The sequence below is a fragment of the Procambarus clarkii genome, chromosome 4, assembly GCF_040958095.1.
Source record: "Procambarus clarkii isolate CNS0578487 chromosome 4, FALCON_Pclarkii_2.0, whole genome shotgun sequence".
Lineage (NCBI taxonomy): Eukaryota > Metazoa > Arthropoda > Malacostraca > Decapoda > Cambaridae > Procambarus > Procambarus clarkii.
Window position 1 is genome coordinate 18,976,628 of NC_091153.1, and position 27,293 is coordinate 19,003,920.

General features: G+C 51.9%; 1 protein-coding gene across 2 annotated transcripts in view; it reads left to right on the forward strand.

Moving 5' to 3' along the window:
* Nucleotides 1-27,293, forward strand: part of LOC123751082 (ankyrin homolog) — a 138,078-nt gene that overhangs the window by 70,701 nt on the left and 40,084 nt on the right. For both annotated transcript variants that reach the window (XM_069333154.1, XM_069333148.1), the window contains 2 exons: nucleotides 2,922-3,020; nucleotides 8,988-9,050. In XM_069333154.1, coding sequence (XP_069189255.1) covers nucleotides 2,922-3,020; nucleotides 8,988-9,050 — 162 coding nt within the window. The remainder of the gene's footprint in view (nucleotides 1-2,921; nucleotides 3,021-8,987; nucleotides 9,051-27,293) is intronic.

Sequence of the window (27,293 nt, forward strand, 5' to 3'; positions counted from 1 at the left end):
AGCCGTTGTTGACTAGGACTTGCCTTACCCTACAGAGTTCGTCGTCGACTTGCTTCCATCCTGAGCTGTGGCTGAGAGCATGGTCGACATAAGTGTTAATAGCACTCCTCTTGTACCTGTCTGGGCAGTCACTGTTGGCATTTAGGCACATTCCTATGTTTGTTTCCTTAGTGTAGACTGCAGTGTGGAAACCTCCGCCCCTTTCCATGACTGTTACATCTAGAAAGGGCAGCTTCCCATCCTTCTCCATCTCGTAAGTGAAACGCAACACAGAATTCTGCTCAAAGGCCTCCTTCAGCTCCTGCAGATGTCTGACATCAGGTACCTGTGTAAATATGTCGTCAACATATCTGCAGTATATGGCCAGTTTCAAGTTCATGTCGACTAAGACTTTTTGCTCGATGGTACCCATGTAGAAGTTCGCAAACAGGACACCTAGGGGAGAACCCATGGCGACCCCATCTACTTGCTTATACATGTGCCCATCCGGGCTCAAGAAGGGTGCCTCTTTAGTACAAGCTTGGAGTAGTTTCCTTAGAATGTTTTCTGGTATGTCAAGAGGAGTACAGGCCGGATCACGATACACACTGTCCGCTATCAACCCGATTGTTAAATCCACAGGTACATTGGTAAACAGTGATTCTACATCCAATGAGGGTTTTATCCCTGTGGCCCGTGTTATCTTGAGGTTATCTTGAGATGATTTCGGGGCTTTAGTGTCCCCACGGCCCGGTCCTCGACCAGGCCTCCACCCCCAGGAAGCAGCCCGTGACAGCTGACTAACACCCAGGTACCTATTTTACCGCTAGGTAACAGGGGCATAGGGTGAAAGAAACTCTGCCCAATGTTTCTCGCCGGCGCCTGGGATCGAACCCAGGACCACAGGATCACAAGTCCAGCGTGCTGTCCGCTCGGCCGACCGGCTTGCTGGCAGACCGTACAGGACTTGAACCTGTGACCTCCAGCATGTCACCATTGTAGAACAACGTAACTACGTGGCATTTAGGCTCCCCGCAGTAAGTCAACAAATCCTTTTGAGACTTCAGGCTGAAGGCGCAAGGGACATAAGGAGTCAGCAAGCCGTTGAGTCGTTTCGCCAGTCTGTACGTGGGTGTGGGTATCTGGCTGATGATTGGCCGAAGTGGGTTTCCAGGCTCATGTGTCTTGACATTTCCATACCCGTATCCAGGTTTATATTCCCTAATAATCTTTGGCAGGTGGAGTCCGGATTTCTTGGCGTTCACAGTTTCGATCAATTTGTTGACCTTTGCTTTCAATTCGGCTGTAGTGTCCTTCGTTACCCTTTGGAATTTAGTTTGGTCTGAGAGAATGAGGTTCATTTTCGCCAGATATTCGTCTTTTTTAAGAATGACGCATATTGGCGACTTGTCACCTCTCCTGACAACTATTTCCTTGTTCTCACGAAGGCTCTTAGCTGCCGCTTTGAGCTCGTGGGACAGTATGGTGCTTCTGTAGTTGCCTCGATTCTTTCCTCCTTCCGCAATAAGTTCTGCTTGTAAAGTGTCTTTAGTGGTGACCTTCTTTTGTGTCTCGAGGTCGAATATGTCGTCCAACAGAATCTCCAACTCCACTTTCCGGGCCATCTCACTTGGTCTGGACATAATGTGACAGTTTATACCCAGATTTAGGAGAGTGACTTGGTCCTCAGTGAGGTTCATTCCTGCAAGGTTCAGGAAGCCGTCTCTTGGTCGTGGAATTGCCATAGGTCCTCCATATAACGTTGTTAGTTTCTTGATTATCCTTGTTTCAGTGCTGAGGTGATGTCGGTCTGTGAGGATATCGAGGTGTTGCTCGATGCGAGTACGGAGACTTTCGTCGATGTTGCTGTTTCTCCATTCGTTTGTAGCATGAAGTAGTTGCGTTTTGTTGTCTTTGATTTCATTTTCTGCCTTGTATATCTGATTACGAATCAGATCTTGGCAATATTTTATCGTGAAGGCTTGATTCCTTGCTGCTGGATCTTGCGTTTTAATATTTGTATATTTTGGTAGCAGTCTTACCTGTAGACATATATTATTAAATATGACCGAAAAAGTAAGATTGATAATTCTAACACGAATTTTCTCGATCTTTCTTATGTTTCTTTTCACTGTTGATGGTAATTGAAAAATAAATTCTCCAAAATTCATTTTTATTTCTAGTCTGACGCGACACTTGAACGCGTTTCGTAATAACTTATTACATTTTCAAAGACTTTTAGTTTACACACACACAACTATTACCTGCAAACACTAAACAGAGTTCTTACTTATGTTATGATTTAAACAGCTTTCATTTTTCATTTTATACCTGCATTTTGGGTGAGGTGATATGTTACAACAGTTTTGGATGAGGTGAACAAAACTTTTAACACAGGATAGAACACGAAACAATGGGTATTGAAGGTATATATATATATATATATATATATATATATATATATATATATATATATATATATATATATATATATATATATATATATATAAATGCAGGTTTAACATAGCACTCGACCACAGTGAGATGAGGAGCGTAGTTCGTACCTTAAACACCATTGACCGACTCTTCCATATCGAAGCGTCAGTTATCGTTCAATATCCGAACGCATTCTCTCTAATCTGTATTGTAATTCCTGTTATAAGAAATCAAATATTTTATAATACATGCACTCGTATTCAGACTTTCAACAAGAACAAAAACTTGTATGACATACTTATTTATATTTTATAAGCATTCTGAGGTCGTAATTTTTTTTAACAATATTGAAATTTTACTAACGCTTTTACTAATGATTCTGTTACAAAATTTATTTTGTTAAGAAACATTTAATTAAAATTTTGTATCATAATTATTTGTTTAACAAAAGCATCCTGATCTCATGTGTACTGATAACTGTTGTAGTGATGTTATCTGTGTGGCAGGCGACACAGCGATGCTCCGGTGGACCAGGTCTGACATGACCCCTGCTGTGTTACAGCTCCTTCAGTACTGTCCTGACCTCACCCTCCAGGACCCTCAAGGTTAGTCCTCCACACCTCACCCTCCAGGACCCCCAAGGTTAGTCCTCCACACCTCACCCTCCAGGACCCCCAAGGTTAGTCCTCCACACCTCACCCTCCAGGACCCCCAAGGTTAGTCCTCCACACCTCACCCTCCAGGACCCCAAGGTTAGTCCTCCACACCTCACCCTCCAGGACCCCCAAGGTTAGTCCTCCACACCTCACCCTCCAGGACCCCCAAGGTTAGTCCTCCACACCTCACTCTCCAGGACCCCCAAGGTTAGTCCTCCACACCTCACCCTCCAGGACCCCCAAGGTTAGTCCTCCACACCCCACTCACCAGGACCACCAAGGTTAGTCCTCCACACCCCACCCTCCAGGACCACCAAGGTTAGTCCTCCACACCCCACTCACCCCACTCTCCAGGACCACCAAGGTTAGTCCTCCACACCTCACCCTCCAGGATCACCAAGGTTAGCTCTCCACACCTCACTCTCCAGGACCACCAAGGTTAGTCCTCCACACCCCACTCTCCAGGACCCCCAAGGTTGAAACAGATTATTGAGCCATTGTTGATTTAGGAGTCCACCAAATATTATAGGATTTTAATAATATTACTAACATTTTGGTAACATATATATCACATTTTTGTCTTTCTTGGTCAGCATGCTGCCTGCATACTACCAAGATATTGACTAGATCAAGAATCAGTTTACTTAAAGATATAATCTCTGGAGCGCTAACTCGGAACGGAAGAGCTACCAACAGCAACAGGTGGACTCATTATGCAATAAACCCCCATCAATTCATTCAAGATCACACATACAGTCACTGAGACGGTTGTCGACGACATCATGCAGACTCCGTTATGCAAGCCTCTTGGGAGTCCCCTGCTAGCAGATAAAGCTTATGGCTCTTGAAGAAAAAAATATCAAATTAACCCCCATCTGCAATGGAACATTGCACAGGTGAATATAAAAGCAAACTTGGTATCTGACAGCTTCACATACTTTACAGACGGATCAATAATCCAGCAGAGACAAGTGTCTTGAGCTAAAGTTAATGCAAGAAATTATATAGTTCGAGGTGACTCTCAAGCGGATGTTCAACTTTTCAAACAAAAATACCAAACATTCAAGAGACTCTGGAACGTGCTCTTGCTCTACACCGGCGACATGTTTTCATACATACAGATTCGAGAACAGCCATTGAAACCTTGCAACAAGAACACTTACTCGACAACATCCATCTGATCAAAAATGTTAAATTATTAATGCAATCACTCATCAGTCAAGATCGCAGGGTACTTATCAACTGGGTGCCAGGTCGTGTAGGAATAATAGGGAATGACATTACAACTGATGATGTAAAACTTGCAACCAGAGAAGATATGTAGGCATTTGCATACCACAGAGTCTAGCACAGATTAACAAATTAGAGATATAGAAATGCAGAAGATGTCCAGTGACCATAACATAGCAGTTGCAACATCAGGATCTGCGGGTTGGTACAAGATTCAACAAACTACGGACAATTTATTTTGATGAAAGGAAGCAGTAGAACAACAAAAGTACACTTCTATTGCACCAAGCTTGGATACCTATATGCATGGCTTACAGGTTCCAGCAGATCCTGGGTGCCGGGGTACACACGGGTCCTGGGTGCAAGGGTACACACGGGTCCTGGGTGCCAAGGTACACACGGGTCCTGGGTTCTGGGGTACACATGGGTCCTGGGTGCCAAGGTACACACGGGTCCTGGCTGCCAAGGTACACACGGGTCCTGGGTTCTAGGGTACACATGGGTCCTGGGTTCTAGGGTACACATGGGTCCTGGGTGCTGGGGTACACACGAGTCGTGGGTGCTGGGGTACACATGGGTCCTAAGTGCTGGGGAACACATGGGTCCTGGGTGCTGGGGTACACATGAGTAGTGGGTGTTGGGGTACATATGGGCCCTGGGTGCCAAGGTACACACGGGTCCTGGGTACCAAGGTACACACGGGTCCTGGGTGCCAAGGTACACAAAGGTCCTGGGTGCCAAGGTACCCACGGGTCCTGGGTGCCAAGGAACACACGGGACCTGGGTGCCAAGGTACTCACGGGCCCTGGGTGCTGGGGTACACACGGGTCCTGGGTGTAAAGGTACACATGGGTCCTGGGTGCTGGGGTACACACGGGTCCTGGGTGCCAAGGTACACACGGGTCCTGGGTGCCGGGGGTACACATGGGTCATGGGTGCCAAGGCACACATGGGTCCTGGGTGCCAAGGTACACACGGGTCCTGGGTGCCAAGATACTCACGGGTCCTGGGTGCTGGGGTACACACGAGTCTTGGGTGCCAAGGTACACACGGGTCCTAGGTGCTGGGGTACACATGGATCCTGGGTGTTAAGGTACACATGGGTCCTGGGTGCCAAGGTACACAATGGTCCTGAGTGCCAACGTACACATGGGTCCTGGGTGCCAAGGCACACATAGGCCCTGGTTGCCAAGGTACACATGGAACCTGGGTGCCATGGTACACACGGGTCCTGGGCGCCAAGGTACACACGGGTCCTGGGTGCCTAGGTACTCACGGGTCCTGGGTGCTGGGGTACAAATGGGTCCTTGGTGCTAAGATACACATGGGTCCTTGGTGCTTGGGTACACACGGGTCCTTGGTGCCGGAGTACACATGGGTCCTGGGTGCCAAGGTACACACGGGTCCTGGGTGCCAAGGTACACATGGATCCTGGGTGCTGGGGTAAACAGGGGTCCTGGGTGCTGGGGTACACATGGGTCCTTGGTGCTAAGATACACATGGGTCCTTGGTGCTTGGGTACACACGGGTCCTTGGTGCCGGAGTACACATGGGTCCTGGGTGCCAAGGTACACACGGGTCCTGGGTGCCAAGGTACACATGGATCCTGGGTGCTGGGATACATACGGATCCTGGGTGCTGGGGTACACACGCGTCCTGGGTGCCAAGGTACACACGGGTCCTGGGTGCTGGGATACACACTGGTCCTGGGTACTGGGGTACACACGCGTCCGGGGTGCCAAGGTACACACATGTCCTGGGTGCCAAGGTACACACGGGTCCTGGGTGCCAAGGTACACATGGGTCCTGGGTGCCAAGGTACACTCGGGTCCTGGGTGCCAAGGTACACACGGGTCCTGGGTGCTGGGGTACACACGGACCCTGGGTGCTGGGGTACACACGGGTCCTGGGTGCTGGGATACACACGGGTCCTGGGTGCCGGGGTACACACGGGTACTGGGTGCTGGGGTACACACGGATCTTGGGTGCTGAGGTACACACGGGTCCTGGGTGCAAAGGTACACACGGGTCCTGGGTGCCAAGGTACACACGGGTCCTGGGTGCCAAGGTACACACAGGTCCTGGGTGCTGGGGTACACATGTGCCCTGGGTGCTGGGGTACACACGGGTCCTGGGTGCTGGGTACACATGGGTCTTGGGTGCCAAGGTACTCACGGGTCCTGAGTGCTGGGGTACACACGGGTCCTGGGTGCCAAGGTACACACGGGTCCTGGGTGCTGGGGTACACACGGGCCCTGGGTGCTGGGGTACACACGCGTCCTGGGTGCTGGGTACACATGGGTCCTGGGTGCCAAGGTACACACGGGTCCTGGGTGCTGGTGTACACACGGGTCCTGGGTAGCAAAGTACACACGGGTCCTGGGTGCCAAGGTACACACTGGTACTGGGTGCCAAGGTACACACGGGCCCCTGGGTGCCAAGATACACACGGGTCCTGGGTGCTGGGGTACACACGGGCCCTGGGTGCTGGGGTACACACGGGTCCTGGGTGCTGGGTACACATGGGTCCAGGGTGCAAAGGTACACACGGGTCCTGGGTGCCAAGGTACACACGGGTCCTGGGTGCCAAAGTACACACGGGTCCTGGGTGCTGGGTTACACATGGGCCCTGGGTGCTGGCGTACACACGGGTCCTGGGTGCTAGGTACACATGGGTCTTGGGTGCCAAGGTACACACGGGTCCTGGGTGCCAAGGTACACATGGGTCCTGGGTGCCAAGGTACTCACGGGCCCTGGGTGCTGGGGTACACACGGGTCCTGGGTGCCAAGGTACACACGGGTACTGGGTGCCGGGGGTACACATGGGTCATGGGTGCCAAGGTACACATGGGTCCTGGGTGCCAAGGTACACACGGGTCCTGGGTGCCAAGGTACACACGAATCCTGGGTGCCAAGATACTCACGGGTCCTGGGTGCTGGGGTACACACGAGTCTTGGGTGCCAAGGTACACACAGGTCCTAGGTGCTGGGGTACACACGGGTCATGGGTTCCAAGGTACACATGGGTCCTGGGTGCCAAGGTACACACAGGTCCTGGGTGCCAAGGTACGCATGGTTCCTGGGTGCCAAGGTACACACGAGTACTGGGTGCCGGGGTACACATGGATCCTGGTGCTAAGGTACACATGGGTCCTGGGTGCTGGGGTACACACGGGTCATGGGTGCCAAGGTACACACGGGTCCTGGGTGCCAAGGTACACATGGGTCCTGGGTGCTGGGGTACACACGGGTCCTGGGTGCCGGGGTACACATGGGTCCTGGGTGCTGGGGTACACACGGATCCTGGGTGCCAAGGTACTCACGGGTCTTGGGTGCTGGGGTACAAATCGGTCCTGGGTGCTGTGGTACAAATGGGTCCTGGGTCCCAAGGTACACACGGGTCCAGGGTGCTGTGGTACACACGGGTCCTGGGTGCCAAGGTACACACGGGTCCTGGGTGCCAAGGTACACACAGGTCCTGGGTGCCGGGGTGCTCACGGGTCCAGGGTGCCAAGGTACACATGAGTCCTGGGTGACAAGGTGCACACGGGTCCTGGGTGCTGGGGTACACACGGGTCTTGGGTGCTGGGGTACACACGGGCCGTGGGTGCTGGGGTACACACGGGTCCTGGGTGCTGGGATACCCACGGGTCCTGGGTGCCGGGGTACACACGGGTACTGGGGTACACACGGATCTTGGGTGCTGAGGTACATACGGGTCCTGGGTGCAAAGGTACACACGGGTCCTGGGTACCAAGGTACACACGGGTCCTGGGTGCCAAGGTACACACGGGTCCTAGGTGCTGGGGTACACACGGGCCCTGGGTGCTGGGGTACACACGGGTCCTGGGTACACACGGGCCCTGGGTGCTGGGGTACACATGGGTCCTGGGTGCCAAGGTAAATACGGGTCCTGGGTGCCAAGGTACACACGGGTCTTGTGTGCCAAGGTACACATGGGTCCTGGGGTACACATGAGTCCTGGGTGCCAAGGTATACATGGGACCTGGGTGTCAAGGTACACATGGGTCCTGGACATCAAGGTACTCACGGGTCCTGGGTGCCAAGGTACACACGGGTCCTGGGTGCCAAGGTACACACGGGTCCTTGGTGCCAAGGTACACATGGGTCCTGGGTGCCAAGGTACACACGGGTCCTGGGTGCCAAGGTACACACGCGTCCTGGGAACCAAGGTGCACACGAGCCCTGGGTGCCAAGGTACACACGGGTCTTGGGTGCCAAGGTACACATGGGTCCTGGGTGCCAAGGTACACACGAGGTACACACGGGTCCTGGGGTGCCAAGGTACACATGGGTCTTTGGTGCCAAGGTTCACATGGGTCCTGGGTGCCAAGGTACACATGGGTCCTGGGTGCCAAGGTACACACGGGTCCTGAGTGCCAAGGTACACACGGGTCCTGGGTGCCAAGGTTCACATGGGTCCTGGGTGCCAAGGTACACATGGGTCCTGGGTGCCAAGGTACACATGGGTCCTGGGTGTTAAGGTACACATGGGTCCTGGGTGCCAAGGTACACACACAAGCAGCCAGCAGGAGTAATATTACGAGTTTCAACTTTTCTCAAGCACCGTGACACACAAATACATCCTATTTAGCTGTACAGAGCCAAACAAATGTATGTTTGCTATAACATTCTCTACAGTAATTTTGCTTTGTTTTCCCACAGGCAAGACAGCTCAAGATATTGCACAAGACCGGGGCAACAGTGAACTGATCTCGGCCATTCAAAGTGAGTGGAGTTAATGTGTTTAAGGACTCACACTGAGTCTGACGTGACACACTACAAACTGAGTGGGAGGTGACATACTACGCACTGCGTGGGAGGTGACACACTACACACTGAGTGGGAGGTCACACACTGAGTGGGAGGTGACACACTACACACTGAGTGGGAGGTCACACACTGAGTGGGAGGTGACACACTACACACTGAGTGGGAGGTCACACACTGATTGGGAGGTTGCCGTGTCTGCACTCCCCACATCATCGCTGGCGACGTAGAACCTTCCCGAAACCACATTAGAGCCAACTCGGGGCCAGATTCACGAAGAAGCTACGCAAGTACTTACGAACGTGTCCATCTTTTCTCAGTCTTTGGTGACTTTGTTTACAATTATTAAACAGTTAATGACCGACCTCTGAAGTACCTGGAGGCTGTTTATAACAATAATAACAGATGATCGGGAAATTTTCATGCTTGTAAACTGTTTAGTAAATGTAACCAAACCCGTCAAAGATTGAGGAAAGATGTACACGTTCGTAAGTGCTTGGGTAACTTCATTGTGAACCTGCACTCAGGCCTACAGGTCTAGGGTTAGGGAAAAGTCAATAAAAAAATCACCAGTTTACTGGGGTATACCTACATGTATGACACCGTAATACATATATACAGATATGAAGCTGATCCTCAAGAAAAACAAAACAGTATGGCCTTTATCAAAGCTTCTCGGGATAATAATAATAATAGTACTGTCAGTAGCATAAATGTATGGACTAGCTAACACTAGGCTCCATCCTAGCGTAGTGGTACACTAGTTCCTGGTATGCTCTAAGGTCATGGACACAGTATGGAGGTGACACATCTTCAATTAAGTGGGGAAGAAGTCAGTCTCAATCAGGACACTCAAAATCACAGTTAAGTCCTCAGCTACCTACCACTCTTCATCCAATGAAGGATGGGCAAAGATACGTCCATGCAGATTTATAAAACTGTTTACACATAATAGTCACCTACCACCTGTTCCACAAATGCTCCACAAAATATGAATGCCCTGGTTTGTCCTGATCCATCACCATGCAGTACTCTCAGTTTACATCAGTGTGATTACAAGGTCCGTGGACCAATGAACAGGAGTCGGACCTAGCACAACCGTCCTCTCTAAAAACCTACAGACCAGAGAGGTTGGCACTGCGGCGGACGTGCGGCGACGCACAGATGCCAACACTGTAACATAACAGTCAAGTTCTCTTTCAAACATTCTAACTCATATAACTCAGTTTACAATTCAGTGGAGCCTTGAGCACCTACAGATGTAATGAGAATCACAGTATACAGCTCACAATATTAAATAGTATAATCATATAAGCACACAATGAAGAATTGAATAATATACAAAAATCTACTCGACTATATTAATATTCTAATAAAAACAGAGAATTCCAATCTACTCGACTTGGTAATTTTGACAGGTAAGCACTGTGTGGTGAGGGAGGGGGGGGGGGGGATGGAAGGATTCAAAACAATTTAGCCTAGCCAGCCGGCTCAACCTTTACCACTCTTCTCTAAAACAATATTTATCAATACATAGTTATACAATGATACAAGTATAATATAACACAACATGATCTTATAACCCTGCCTATGAGTATATATCCTCACAATACAAGATATTGCAAATATTAATCAACCAATAGTAGCCTACTTCACTTGACATCATATTAATAGATATATAATAATATTTAGGATAGTGATTCATAACACATAGTGCAGTAATACATATAACCTATATACATAATAAAGTATCAAAGATATAGCAAATTCAATTTATAATGGTGATACAATGTTATACTGTCTTATATAATTTTAAGGTATGATCACCTAGTATACCAGTCATATTGGGGAATGCTGAATCATAACACTGAGTGGGAGGTCACACACAATGAGTGGGAGGGCACACACTGAGTGGGAGGGCACACACTGAGTGGGAGGTCACACACACTGAGTGGGAGGGCACACACTGAGTGGGAGGTCACACACACTGAGTGGGAGGGCACACACTGAGTGGGAGGTCACACACACTGAGTGGGAGGGCACACACTGAGTGGGAGGTCACACACACTGAGTGGGAGGGCACACACTGAGTGGGAGGTCACACACACTGAGTGGGAGGGCACACACTGAGTGGGAGGTCACACACACTGAGTGGGAGGGCACACACTGAGTGGGAGGTCACACACAATGAGTGGGAGGGCACACACTGAGTGGAAGGTCACACACACTGAGTGGGAGGGCACACACTGAGTGGGTCACACACACTGAGTGGGAGGGCACACACTGAGTGGGAGGTCACACACACTGAGTGGGAGGTCACACACTCTGAATGGGAGGTCACACACACTGAGTGGGAGGTCACACACACTGAGTGGGAGGTCACACACACTGAGTGGGAGGTCACACACTGAGTGGGAGGTCACACATTGAGTGGGAGGTCACACAGAAGACGCAGTAATTATATGCAATTTATTTTTGTTCTATAGTTCTCCAGCTTTTTAATGAAGGAATCCCTTACGCTTATTAGATTTAAATCTTAAATTTTTATTATTTTATGAGATAAATAAAATCAAGCAGATAATTACTGTGGCCTTGAGTTCATAACTGCGTAATTAGACTACACCTTGTAAGCTGTCATAAAGCCGTGTACACACTAGTCCGCACTTTTCTGTTGAAGGATGTTTAGTTAGGAAAGTAGTACACTGCTTGGTACACTTTTTTGTGCTCATAACTACACACTTCAATGTCTCTGTGATGACACACTTCAACGTCTCTGTGATGACACACTTCAACGTCTCTGTGATGACACACTTCAAAGTCTCTGTGATGACACACTTCAACGTCTCTGTGATGACACACTTCAAAGTCTCTGTGATGACACACTTCAACGTCTCTGTGATGACACACTTCAAAGTCTCTGTGATGACACACTTCAACGTCTCTGTGATGACACACTTCAACGTCTCTGTGATGACACACTTCAACGTCTCTGGGATGACACACTTCAAAGTCTCTGTGATGACACACTTCAACGTCTCTGGGATGACACACTTCAAAGTCTCTGTGATGACACACTTCAAAGTCTCTGTGATGACACACTTCAACGTCTCTGTGATGATATACTTAAACACCTTTGTGATGAAGCAACGTTGCACGATGCGGAGACCTTGCATGGGGTTTGCATGATTTTCTTCAAGGAAGGAGACGACTAAATTATTCTAATAATACATCTTGAAGTGATTGAGTGTGTCCTCAGAGGGCAGACTGTAGTTCTAGTATGCTCCTGATTGCTTATTGAAAGTATTTGGTGCAGAAAGATATGAGTTAGTGATGGATTTTGATCCGGGTGACACTACACTCGCACACTACACCCGCACACTACACTCGCACACTACACTCGCACATTACACCCACACACTACACTCGCACACTACACTCGCACACAACACCCACACACTACACCCGCACACTACACCCACACACTACACCCGCACACTACACCCACACACTACACCCGTACACTACACCCGCACACAACATCCACACACTACACCCGCACACTACACCCACACACACTACACCAGCACACTACACCCACACACTACACCCGTACACTACACCCCCACACTACATCCACACACTACACCCGCACACTACAAACACACACAACACTCGCACACTACACCCGCACACTGCACCCACACACTACACCCACACACTACACCCGGACACTACACCAACACACTACACCCGGACACTAGACCCGCACACTACACCCGCACACTACACTTGCACACTATAACCGCATACTACACCTACACACAACACTTACACACTACACCCGGACACTACACCCACACACTACACCCGGACACTACACCCACACACTACACCCGGACACTACACCAACACACTACACCTGGACACTACACCCGGACACTACACCCGCACACTAAACCCGCACACTACACCCGGACATTACAATCGCACACTACACCCACACTCTACACCCGGGCACTACACCAACACACTACAACCAGACACTACACCCGCACACTACACCCGCACTCTACACCCGGACACTACACCAACACAATACACCCACACACTACACCTGGACACTACACCCGCACACTACACCCGAACACTACACTCAGACACTATACCAACACACTACACCTGCACACTGCACCTACACACTACACCCACAAACTACACCCGGACCCCATACCAACACTCTACACCCTCACACTACACCCGCACACTTCACCCGCACACTACACCCGGACACTACACCCGCACACTACACACGCACACTACACCCACACACAACATCCGCACTCTACACCCATACACTACACCCGCACACTACACCCGCACACTACACCCGCACACTACACCTGCACACTACACTTACTCACTACACCCGCACTCTACACCCACACATTACACTTACACACTACACCCGGACACTACACCCGGACACTACACCAACACACTACAGCCCGACACTTCACCCGGAAACTACACCCGCACACTACACCCGCACACTACACCCGGATAATACACCCGCACACTACACCTGCACACTACACCCACACACTACACCCACACACAACACCCACACACTACACCCGGATACTACACCAACACACTACACCCGGACACTACACCCGCACACTACACCCGCACACTACACCCGAACACTACACCCGCACTCTACACCCACACACTACACTTACACACTACACCCGGACACTAAACCCACACACTACACCCGGACACTGCACCAATACACTACACCCGGACACTGCACCCGGACACTACACCCACACACTTCACCCACACGCTACACCCAAACACTACAACAGCACAATACACCCAAGCACTACACCCACACACTACACCCACACACTACACCAACACACTACACCACACGCTACACACGCAAACTATACCCACACAAAATACTCACACACTACACCCGCACACTACACCACACACTACACCCACACACTATACCAACACACTACACCCAGACACTACACCAACACACTACACCCGCACACTACACCCGCACAATACACCCACACACTACACCCGGGCACTACACCAACACAATACACCAACACACTACACCTGGACACTACACCCGCACACTACACCCGCCCTCTACACTCAGACACTACACCAACACACTACACCTGCACACTGCACCTACACACTACACCCACAAACTACACCCGGACCCCATACCAACACACTACACCCACACACTACACCCGCCCACTTCACCCGCACACTTCTCCCGGACACTACACCCGGACACTACACAAACACACTACACCGCCACACTACACCCACACACTACACCCGGACACTACACCCGCACACTACACTTACACACAACACTCGCACACTACAACCGCACACTACACCCCACACACTACACCCACACACTACAACAGCACACTACTCACGCACACTACACATGCACACTACACCCACACACAACACCCGCACTCTACACCCATACACTACATCCGCACACTACACCCACACATTACACCCACACACAACACCCGCCTACTACAACAACACACTACACCCGCACACTACACCCACACTCTACACCCACACACAACACTCGCACACTACACCCGCACACTACACCCACACACTACACCCACACACTACACCCGGATACTACACCCGCACACTACGCCCGTACACTACACCCGCACACTACACCCGCACACTACACTTAATACACCCGCACTCTACACCCACACATTACACTTACACACTACACCCGGACACTACACCCACACACTACACCCGGACACTACACCAACACACTACATCCGGACACTTTACCCGGAAACTACACACGCACACTACACCCGGATAATACACCCGCACACTACACCCGCACACTACACCCACACACTACACCCACACACTACACCCACACACTACACCAACACAATACACCCGGACACTACACCCGCACACTACACTTACTCACTACACCCGCACTCTATACCCACACACTACACTTACACACTACACCCGGACACTACACCCACACACTACTCCCGGACACTACACCAACACACTACACCCGGACACTGCACCCGGACACTACACCCCACACACTTCACCCACACGCTACACCCACACACTACAACAGCACAATACACCCGAGCACTACACCCACACACTACACCAACACTATACACCACACACTACACACGCAGACTATACCCACACACAACACTCGCACACTACACCCGCACACTACACCCACACACTACACCCACACACTACACCAACACAATACACCCAGACACAACACCAACACACTACACCCGCACACTACACCCGCACACTACACCAACACACAACACCCGCACTCTACACACGCACTCTACACCCGCACCCTACACCTGCACGCTACACCCACACACTACACCCACATACTACACCCGCACACTACAACAGCACAATACAACCGCACACTACACCCCAAACTCTACACCCACACACAACACTCGCACACTACACCTGCACACTACACCCACACACTACACCCGGAAACTACACCAACACACTACACCCGGACACTAGACCCGCACACTACACCCGCCGACTACACCCGCACACTACACTCACACACTACACCCGCACACTACACTTACACACTACACCCGGAAACTACACCCACACACTACACCCGGATACTACACCAACACACTACACCTGGACACTACACCCGGACACTACACCCGCACACCACACCCGCACACTACACCCGGACCCTACACCAACACAATACACTCACACACTACACCTGAACACTTCACCCACACTCTACACCCGGACACTACACCAACACACTACACCCGGACACTACACCCTCACACTACACCCGCACACTACACTCGGACACCGCCTCCGAACACTACACCAACACACACTACTACACTACACTCACACACTACACCCCCACACTAAACCCGGACACTACACCTGGACACTACACCAACTCACTACACCAGCACACTACACACACACACTACACCCGCACACTACACCCGCACACTATAATCGTACACTACACCAACACACTACACCAACACACTACACCCGCCTTCTACACCCGCACTACACCCACACACTAAACCCACACACTACACACGGACACTACACCCGCACACTACACCCGACCACTAAACCCGGACACTACATCCCAACGCAACACCAGCACACTACAACCTCACACTACACCCACACACTACACCCACACACTACACCCGCACACTACACCCACACACTACACCCACACACTACACCCACACACTACACCCGCACACTACACCCACACACTACAACCACACACTACACCCACAGACTTCACCCGCACACTACACCTGCATCCTACACCTACACAGTACACCCCCACACTACACCCGCAAATTACACCTGCACACTACACCCACACACTACACCAACACACTACACTCGCACACTACACCAGCACACTAAACCCGGACACTACATCTTGAAACCACACCAACTCACTACACCCGCACACTACACCCACACACTACACCCGCACACTATAATCGCACACTACACCAACACACTACACCTGCACTATACCCGCACACTAAACCCACATCCTACACCCGGACACTACACCCGCACACTACACCCGCCCACTACACCCGGAAACTACACCCCAACACTACACCAGCACACTACACCCCTCACACTACAACCACACACTCCACACACACACTACACCCACACACTACACCCGCACACTACACCCACACACTATATCCACACACTACACCCACACACTACACCCGCACACTACACCAACACACTACACCCACACACACCACCCACACACTTCACCCGCACACTACACCTGCACACTACACCCACAGACTACACCCCCCACACTACACCCGCAAAGAACACCTGCACTCTACACCCCAACACTACACCTACACACTACACCTGCACACTACACCCACACACTACACACAACACTCGCACACTACACCCGTACACTACACCCGCACATTACACCCGCACATTACACCCGCACACTACACCCTAGCACTACACCAATACACTACACCTGCACACTACACCCACACAATACACCCTTACAGTACACCAACACACTACACCCACACACTACACCAACACACTACACCCACACACTACACCCGCACACTACAACCGCACACTACACCCACACACAACACCCTCACTCTACACCTGAACACTATTCCCGCACACTACACCTGCACACTACTCCCACACACTTTACCCACACACTACACCCGAAGACTAGAACAGCACACTACACCCACACACTACACCCGGACACTACACCAACACACTACACCCAAACACTCCACACACACACTACACCTACACAACACTCACACACTACACCCGCACACTACACCCACACACTACAGCCACACACTACACCCACACACTACACCCACACACAACACCCGAACACTACACCCGTTCACTACACCTAGACACTACACTTACACACTATACCCGGACACTACACCCGGACACTACACCCACACATTACACCTGAACACTACACTAACACACTACACCCGAACACTACACCCGTTCACTACACCCCGACACTACACCAGGACACTAAACCCGCACACTACACCCGCACACTACACCCGAACACAAAACCCGCACTCTACACCCACACACTACACCCGGGCCCGACACCAACACAATACACCCGGACACTACTCCCGCACACTACACCCGCACACTATACCCGAACACTACACTAACACACTACACCTACACACTACACTTACACACTAAACCCGTACTCTACACCAACACACAAAACCCGCACACTACACCCGGACACTACACCCGGACACTACACCAACACACTACACCCGGACTCTACACCCGCACACTACACATAGCTGCACACTACACCCACACACTACACCCGGACACAACACCCGGACACTACACCAACACACAACTCTCCGACACTTCACGCGTACAGTACACCCGTACACTACACCCACACACTACACCCGGACCCTACATCCGGACACTACACCAACACACTAAACCCGCACACTACACCCGGACACTTCACCCGGACACTACACCAACACACTACACCCGGACTCTACACCCGCACACTACACCTGCACACTACACCCACACATTTCACCAGCACTCTACACCTGCACACTACACCCACACACTACACCCCACACAACACCCGCAAAGTACACCTGCACACTACACCCACACACTACACCCCCACACAACACCCGCAAAGAACACCCACACACTACACCCGCACACTACACGTACACACTACACCCACACACAACACTCACACACTACACCCGCACACTACACCCATACACTACACCCGCACACTACAACAGCACACTACACACGCGCACCTCACCCTCACACTACACCCACACACAACTCTCGCTCACTACACCCGCACACTACACCAATACACTACACCCGCACACTACACCCATACAATACACCAACACACTACACCAACACACTACACCCACACACTACACCAACACACTACACCCGCACACTACACCCGCAAACTACACCTGCACACCACACCCACACACAACACCCGCACTCTACACCCGCACACTACACCCGCAAACTTCACCCACACACAACACCCGGACACTACACCCACACACTACACCCGGACATTACACCCGCACACTACACCCGCACACTACACCCGCACACAACACTTACACACTAAACCCCTACACTACACCCACACACTACACTTACACACTACACCCGGACACTACACCGACACACTACACCCGGAAACAACATCCACACACTACACCCGGACACTACATCAACACAGTATACCCACACACTAGACCCGGACACTTCACCCACACATTACACCCGGACACTACACCCACACCCTACACCCGGACACTACACCCGCGCACTACACCCGCCCACTGCAACCGGACACTACACCCGCACACTACACCCTCATACTACACCCACACACTACACACACACAATACACGCACACACTACACCCGCACACTACACCCACACAGTACACCCACACACTACACCTACACATTACACCCACACACTACACCCACACACTACACTAACACACTACACCCACATACTACACCCGCACCCTACACCCACACACTACACCTCCACACTACACCCGCAAAGTACACCTGCACACTACACCCACACACTACACCCGCAAACTACACCCACACACGACACCCACTCACAACACTCGCACACAACACTTGCACACTACACCCGGACGTTACACCAACACACTACACCCGGAGACTAGACCCGCACACTACACCCGCAAACTACACCCGCACATTACACTTACACACTTCACCCGCACATGACACCCACACACTACACTTACACACTACACCCAAACAATACACCCACACACTAAACCCGGACACTACACCCACACACTACACCCAGGCATTACACCAACACACTACACCCGGACACTACACCCGCAAACTACACCTGGACACTACAACAACACACTACACCCAGACACTTCATCCACACACTACACCCGGACACTACACCAACACACTACACCCGGACACAACACCAGCACACTACACCCGCACACTACACTCGAACACTACACCCACACACTACACCCACACATTGCACCCTCAATATACACCTACACACTACACCCGGACACTATACCAACAAACTACACCCGCACACTACACCTGAACACTACACCAACACATTACACCGACACACTACACCCACACTGTACACTAAACCCACAACACCCTGACACTACACCCGCACACTACACGCGGACCCTACACCGGGACACTACACCAACACACAAAACCCGCACACAACACCCGGACACTACACCCGGACACTACACCAACACACTACACCCAGACTCTACACCCGCACACTACACCTGCACACTACACCCACACACTACACCCGGACACAACACCCTGACACTACACCAACACACTACTCCCCGACACTACACGCGGACACTACACCCGGACACTACACCCGGACACTACACCCGGACCCTACACCCGGACACTACACCAACACACTTCACCCGGACTCTACACCCGCACACTATACCTGCACAGTACATCCACACATTTCACCAGCACTCTACACCTGCATACTACACCCACACACTACACCCTCACACTACACCCGCAAAGTACACCTGCACACTACACCCCAAAACTTCACCCACACACTAAACCCGCACACTACACCCACACACTACACCCACACACAACACACACACTACACCCGCACACTACACCCGCACACTACATCCACACAATACACCAACACACTACACCAACACACTACCCCCACACACTCCACCAACATACTACACCCGCACACTACACCCGCACACTACACCTGCACACTACACCCACACACAACACCCGCACTCTACACCCGCACACTACTCCCGCACACTACACCTGCACACTACACCCACACACTTTACCCACACACTACACCCGAACACTACAACAGCACACTACACTCGCACACTACACCCACACTCTAGACCCACACACAACACTCGCACACTACACCCGCACACTACACCCACACACTACACCCACACACTACACCCGGACTCTACACCAACACACTACACTCGGACACTAGACAAGCACACTTCACCCGCACACTACACCCGCACACTACACCCTGACACTACACCCACACACTACACCCGGACACTATACATACACACTACACCCACACACTACACCCGCTCCTACACCCGGACACTACACTCGGACACTACACCCGGACACTACACCCGGACACTACACCAACACACTAAACCCGCACACTACACCCTTACACTTCACCCGGACACTACACCAATACACTACACCCACACACTACACCCAGACACTACACCCGCACACTACACCCGCAGACTACTCCCGGACACTACACCAACACACTACACCCGCATACTACACCCACACACTACACCCGGACACTACACCCGGACACTACATTAACACACTACACCCGGACACTACACCCGCACACTACCCCCGGACTCTACACCAACACACTGCACCCGCCCTCTACACCCGCACACTACACCCACACACTACACCCGGACACTACACCTGCAGATTACACCCGCCCACTACACCTGGACACTACACCCCCTCACTACACCCGCACACTACACGCACACACTACACCCACACACTACACCCACACACTACACCCGCACACTACACCTACACACTTCCCCGGGCACTACACCAACACACTACACCCGGACACTACACCCACACGCTTCAACTACACACTACACCCACACACTACAACAGAACAATACACCCGCACACTACACCCACACACTACACCCACACACTACAAAAGCACACTACACCTGCACACTACAACCACACACTACACCAACACACTACACCAACACACTACACCCAGACACTACACCCGCACACTACACACGCACACTTCACCCACACACAACACTCGCACACTACACCCGCACACTACACCCGAATACTACACCCGCACACTACGCACGCGCTACACCCGCATATTACACCCACACACTCCAACAAACACACTACACCCGCACACTACACCAACACACAACACTCGCACACTACTCCCGCACACTACACTTACACACTACACCCTCACACTACAACAGCACACTACACCCGCACACTACACCCGCACACTACACCCGCACACTACTCCCCACACACTACACCAACACACTACTCCCGCACGCTACACCCGCACACTACACCCACACACTACACCCACACACTACACCCGGACTCTACACCAACACACTACACCCGGACACTACACCAACAAACTACACCTGGACACTACACCCGGACACTACACCCGCACAATAAATCCGCACACTACACCCGGACACTACACCTGTACACTACACCCACACACTACACCCGGGCACTACACCAACACACTACAACCGGACACTACAATTGCACACGACACTCGCACTCTACACCCGGACACTACACCAACACAATAGACCCACACACTACACCTGGACACTTCACCCACACACTACACCCGGACACTTCACCAACACACAACACCCGGACACAACACCCGCATACTACACCCGCACACTACACCAACACACTACACCTGCACACTGCACCTACACACTACAGCCACAAACTACACCCGGACCCTATACCAACACAGTACACCCACACACTACACCCGCCCACTTCACCCGCACACTTCACCCGGACACTAAACCCGGACACTACACCAACACACTACACCTGCACACTAAACCCGCACACTACATCCGCACACTACACCCGCACACTATACCCACACACTACACCCGGACACTAGACCAACACACTACACCCGGATGCTACACCCGGACACTTCACCCACACACTACACCCGGACACTACACCCGCACACTACACACGCACATTACACTCGGACACTACACCAACACACTACACCCTCACACTACACCCGCACACTACACCAACACATTACACCCACACACTACTCCCGGACAATATACCAACACACTACACCCGGACACTATACATACACACTACACCCACGCACTACACCCGCTCACTACACCCGCACACGACACCTGGACACTACACTAACACACTACACCCACACACTACACCCGAACACTACACCCGCACACTCCACCCGCACACTACACCCTGACACTACACCGGGACACTAAACCCTTACACTACACCCTTACACTTCACCCGGACACTACACCAATACACTACACCCGCAGACTACTCCCGGACACTACACCAACACACTACACCCGCACACTACACCCACACACTACACCCGGACACTACACCCGCACACTACACCCACACACTACACCCACACACTACAAAAGCACACTACACCTGCACACTACAACCACACACTACACCAACACACTACACCAACACACTACACCCAGACACTACACCCGCACACTACACACGCACACTTCACCCACACACAACACTCGCACACTACACCCGCACACTACACCCGAATACTACACCCGCACACTACGCACGCGCTACACCCGCATATTACACCCACACACTCCAACAAACACACTACACCCGCACACTACACCAACACACAACACTCGCACACTACTCCCGCACACTACACTTACACACTACACCCTCACACTACAACAGCACACTACACCCGCACACTACACCCGCACACTACACCCGCACACTACTCCCCACACACTACACCAACACACTACTCCCGCACGCTACACCCGCACACTACACCCACACACTACACCCACACACTACACCCGGACTCTACACCAACACACTACACCCGGACACTACACCAACAAACTACACCTGGACACTACACCCGGACACTACACCCGCACAATAAATCCGCACACTACACCCGGACACTACACCTGTACACTACACCCACACACTACACCCGGGCACTACACCAACACACTACAACCGGACACTACAATTGCACACGACACTCGCACTCTACACCCGGACACTACACCAACACAATAGACCCACACACTACACCTGGACACTTCACCCACACACTACACCCGGACACTTCACCAACACACAACACCCGGACACAACACCCGCATACTACACCCGCACACTACACCAACACACTACACCTGCACACTGCACCTACACACTACAGCCACAAACTACACCCGGACCCTATACCAACACAGTACACCCACACACTACACCCGCCCACTTCACCCGCACACTTCACCCGGACACTAAACCCGGACACTACACCAACACACTACACCTGCACACTAAACCCGCACACTACATCCGCACACTACACCCGCACACTATACCCACACACTACACCCGGACACTAGACCAACACACTACACCCGGATGCTACACCCGGACACTTCACCCACACACTACACCCGGACACTACACCCGCACACTACACACGCACATTACACTCGGACACTACACCCACACACTACACCCGCACACTACAACCGCACACTACACCCACACACAACACCCTCACTCTACACCTGAACACTATTCCCGCACACTACACCTGCACACTACTCCCACACACTTTACCCACACACTACACCCGAAGACTAGAACAGCACACTACACCCACACACTACACCCGGACACTACACCAACACACTCCACACACACACTACACCTACACAACACTCACACACTACACCCTCACACTACACCCACACACTACAGCCACACACTACACCCACACACTACACCCACACACAACACCCGAACACTACACCCGTTCACTACACCTAGACACTACACTTACACACTATACCCGGACACTACACCCGGACACTACACCCACACATTACACCTGAACACTACACTAACACACTACACCCGAACACTACACCCGTTCACTACACCCCGACACTACACCAGGACACTAAACCCGCACACTACACCCGCACACTACACCCGAACACAAAACCCGCACTCTACACCCACACACTACACCCGGGCCCTACACCAACACAATACACCCGGACACTACTCCCGCACACTACACCCGCACACTATACCCGAACACTACACTAACACACTACACCTACACACTACACTTACACACTAAACCCGTACTCTACACCAACACACAAAACCCGCACACTACACCCGGACACTACACCCGGACACTACACCAACACACTACACCCGGACTCTACACCCGCACACTACACATAGCTGCACACTACACCCACACACTACACCCGGACACAACACCCGGACACTACACCAACACACTACTCTCCGACACTTCACGCGTACAGTACACCCGTACACTACACCCACACACTACACCCGGACCCTACATCCGGACACTACACCAACACACTAAACCCGCACACTACACCCGGACACTTCACCCGGACACTACACCAACACACTACACCCGGACTCTACACCCGCACACTACACCTGCACACTACACCCACACATTTCACCAGCACTCTACACCTGCACACTACACCCACACACTACACCCCACACAACACCCGCAAAGTACACCTGCACACTACACCCACACACTACACCCCCACACAACACCCGCAAAGAACACCCACACACTACACCCGCACACTACACGTACACACTACACCCACACACAACACTCACACACTACACCCGCACACTACACCCATACACTACACCCGCACACTACAACAGCACACTACACACGCGCACCTCACCCTCACACTACACCCACACACAACTCTCGCTCACTACACCCGCACACTACACCAATACACTACACCCGCACACTACACCCATACAATACACCAACACACTACACCAACACACTACACCCACACACTACACCAACACACTACACCCGCACACTACACCCGCAAACTACACCTGCACACCACACCCACACACAACACCCGCACTCTACACCCGCACACTACACCCGCAAACTTCACCCACACACAACACCCGGACACTACACCCACACACTACACCCGGACATTACACCCGCACACTACACCCGCACACTACACCCGCACACAACACTTACACACTAAACCCCTACACTACACCCACACACTACACTTACACACTACACCCGGACACTACACCGACACACTACACCCGGAAACAACATCCACACACTACACCCGGACACTACATCAACACAGTATACCCACACACTAGACCCGGACACTTCACCCACACATTACACCCGGACACTACACCCACACCCTACACCCGGACACTACACCCGCGCACTACACCCGCCCACTGCAACCGGACACTACACCCGCACACTACACCCTCATACTACACCCACACACTACACACACACAATACACGCACACACTACACCCGCACACTACACCCACACAGTACACCCACACACTACACCTACACATTACACCCACACACTACACCCACACACTACACTAACACACTACACCCACATACTACACCCGCACCCTACACCCACACACTACACCTCCACACTACACCCGCAAAGTACACCTGCACACTACACCCACACACTACACCCGCAAACTACACCCACACACGACACCCACTCACAACACTCGCACACAACACTTGCACACTACACCCGGACGTTACACCAACACACTACACCCGGAGACTAGACCCGCACACTACACCCGCAAACTACACCCGCACATTACACTTACACACTTCACCCGCACATGACACCCACACACTACACTTACACACTACACCCAAACAATACACCCACACACTAAACCCGGACACTACACCCACACACTACACCCGGGCATTACACCAACACACTACACCCGGACACTACACCCGCAAACTACACCTGGACACTACAACAACACACTACACCCAGACACTTCATCCACACACTACACCCGGACACTACACCAACACACTACACCCGGACACAACACCAGCACACTACACCCGCACACTACACTCGAACACTACACCCACACACTACACCCACACATTGCACCCTCAATATACACCTACACACTACACCCGGACACTATACCAACAAACTACACCCGCACACTACACCTGAACACTACACCAACACATTACACCGACACACTACACCCACACTGTACACTAAACCCACAACACCCTGACACTACACCCGCACACTACACGCGGACCCTACACCGGGACACTACACCAACACACAAAACCCGCACACAACACCCGGACACTACACCCGGACACTACACCAACACACTACACCCAGACTCTACACCCGCACACTACACCTGCACACTACACCCACACACTACACCCGGACACAACACCCTGACACTACACCAACACACTACTCCCCGACACTACACGCGGACACTACACCCGGACACTACACCCGGACACTACACCCGGACCCTACACCCGGACACTACACCAACACACTTCACCCGGACTCTACACCCACACACTATACCTGCACAGTACATCCACACATTTCACCAGCACTCTA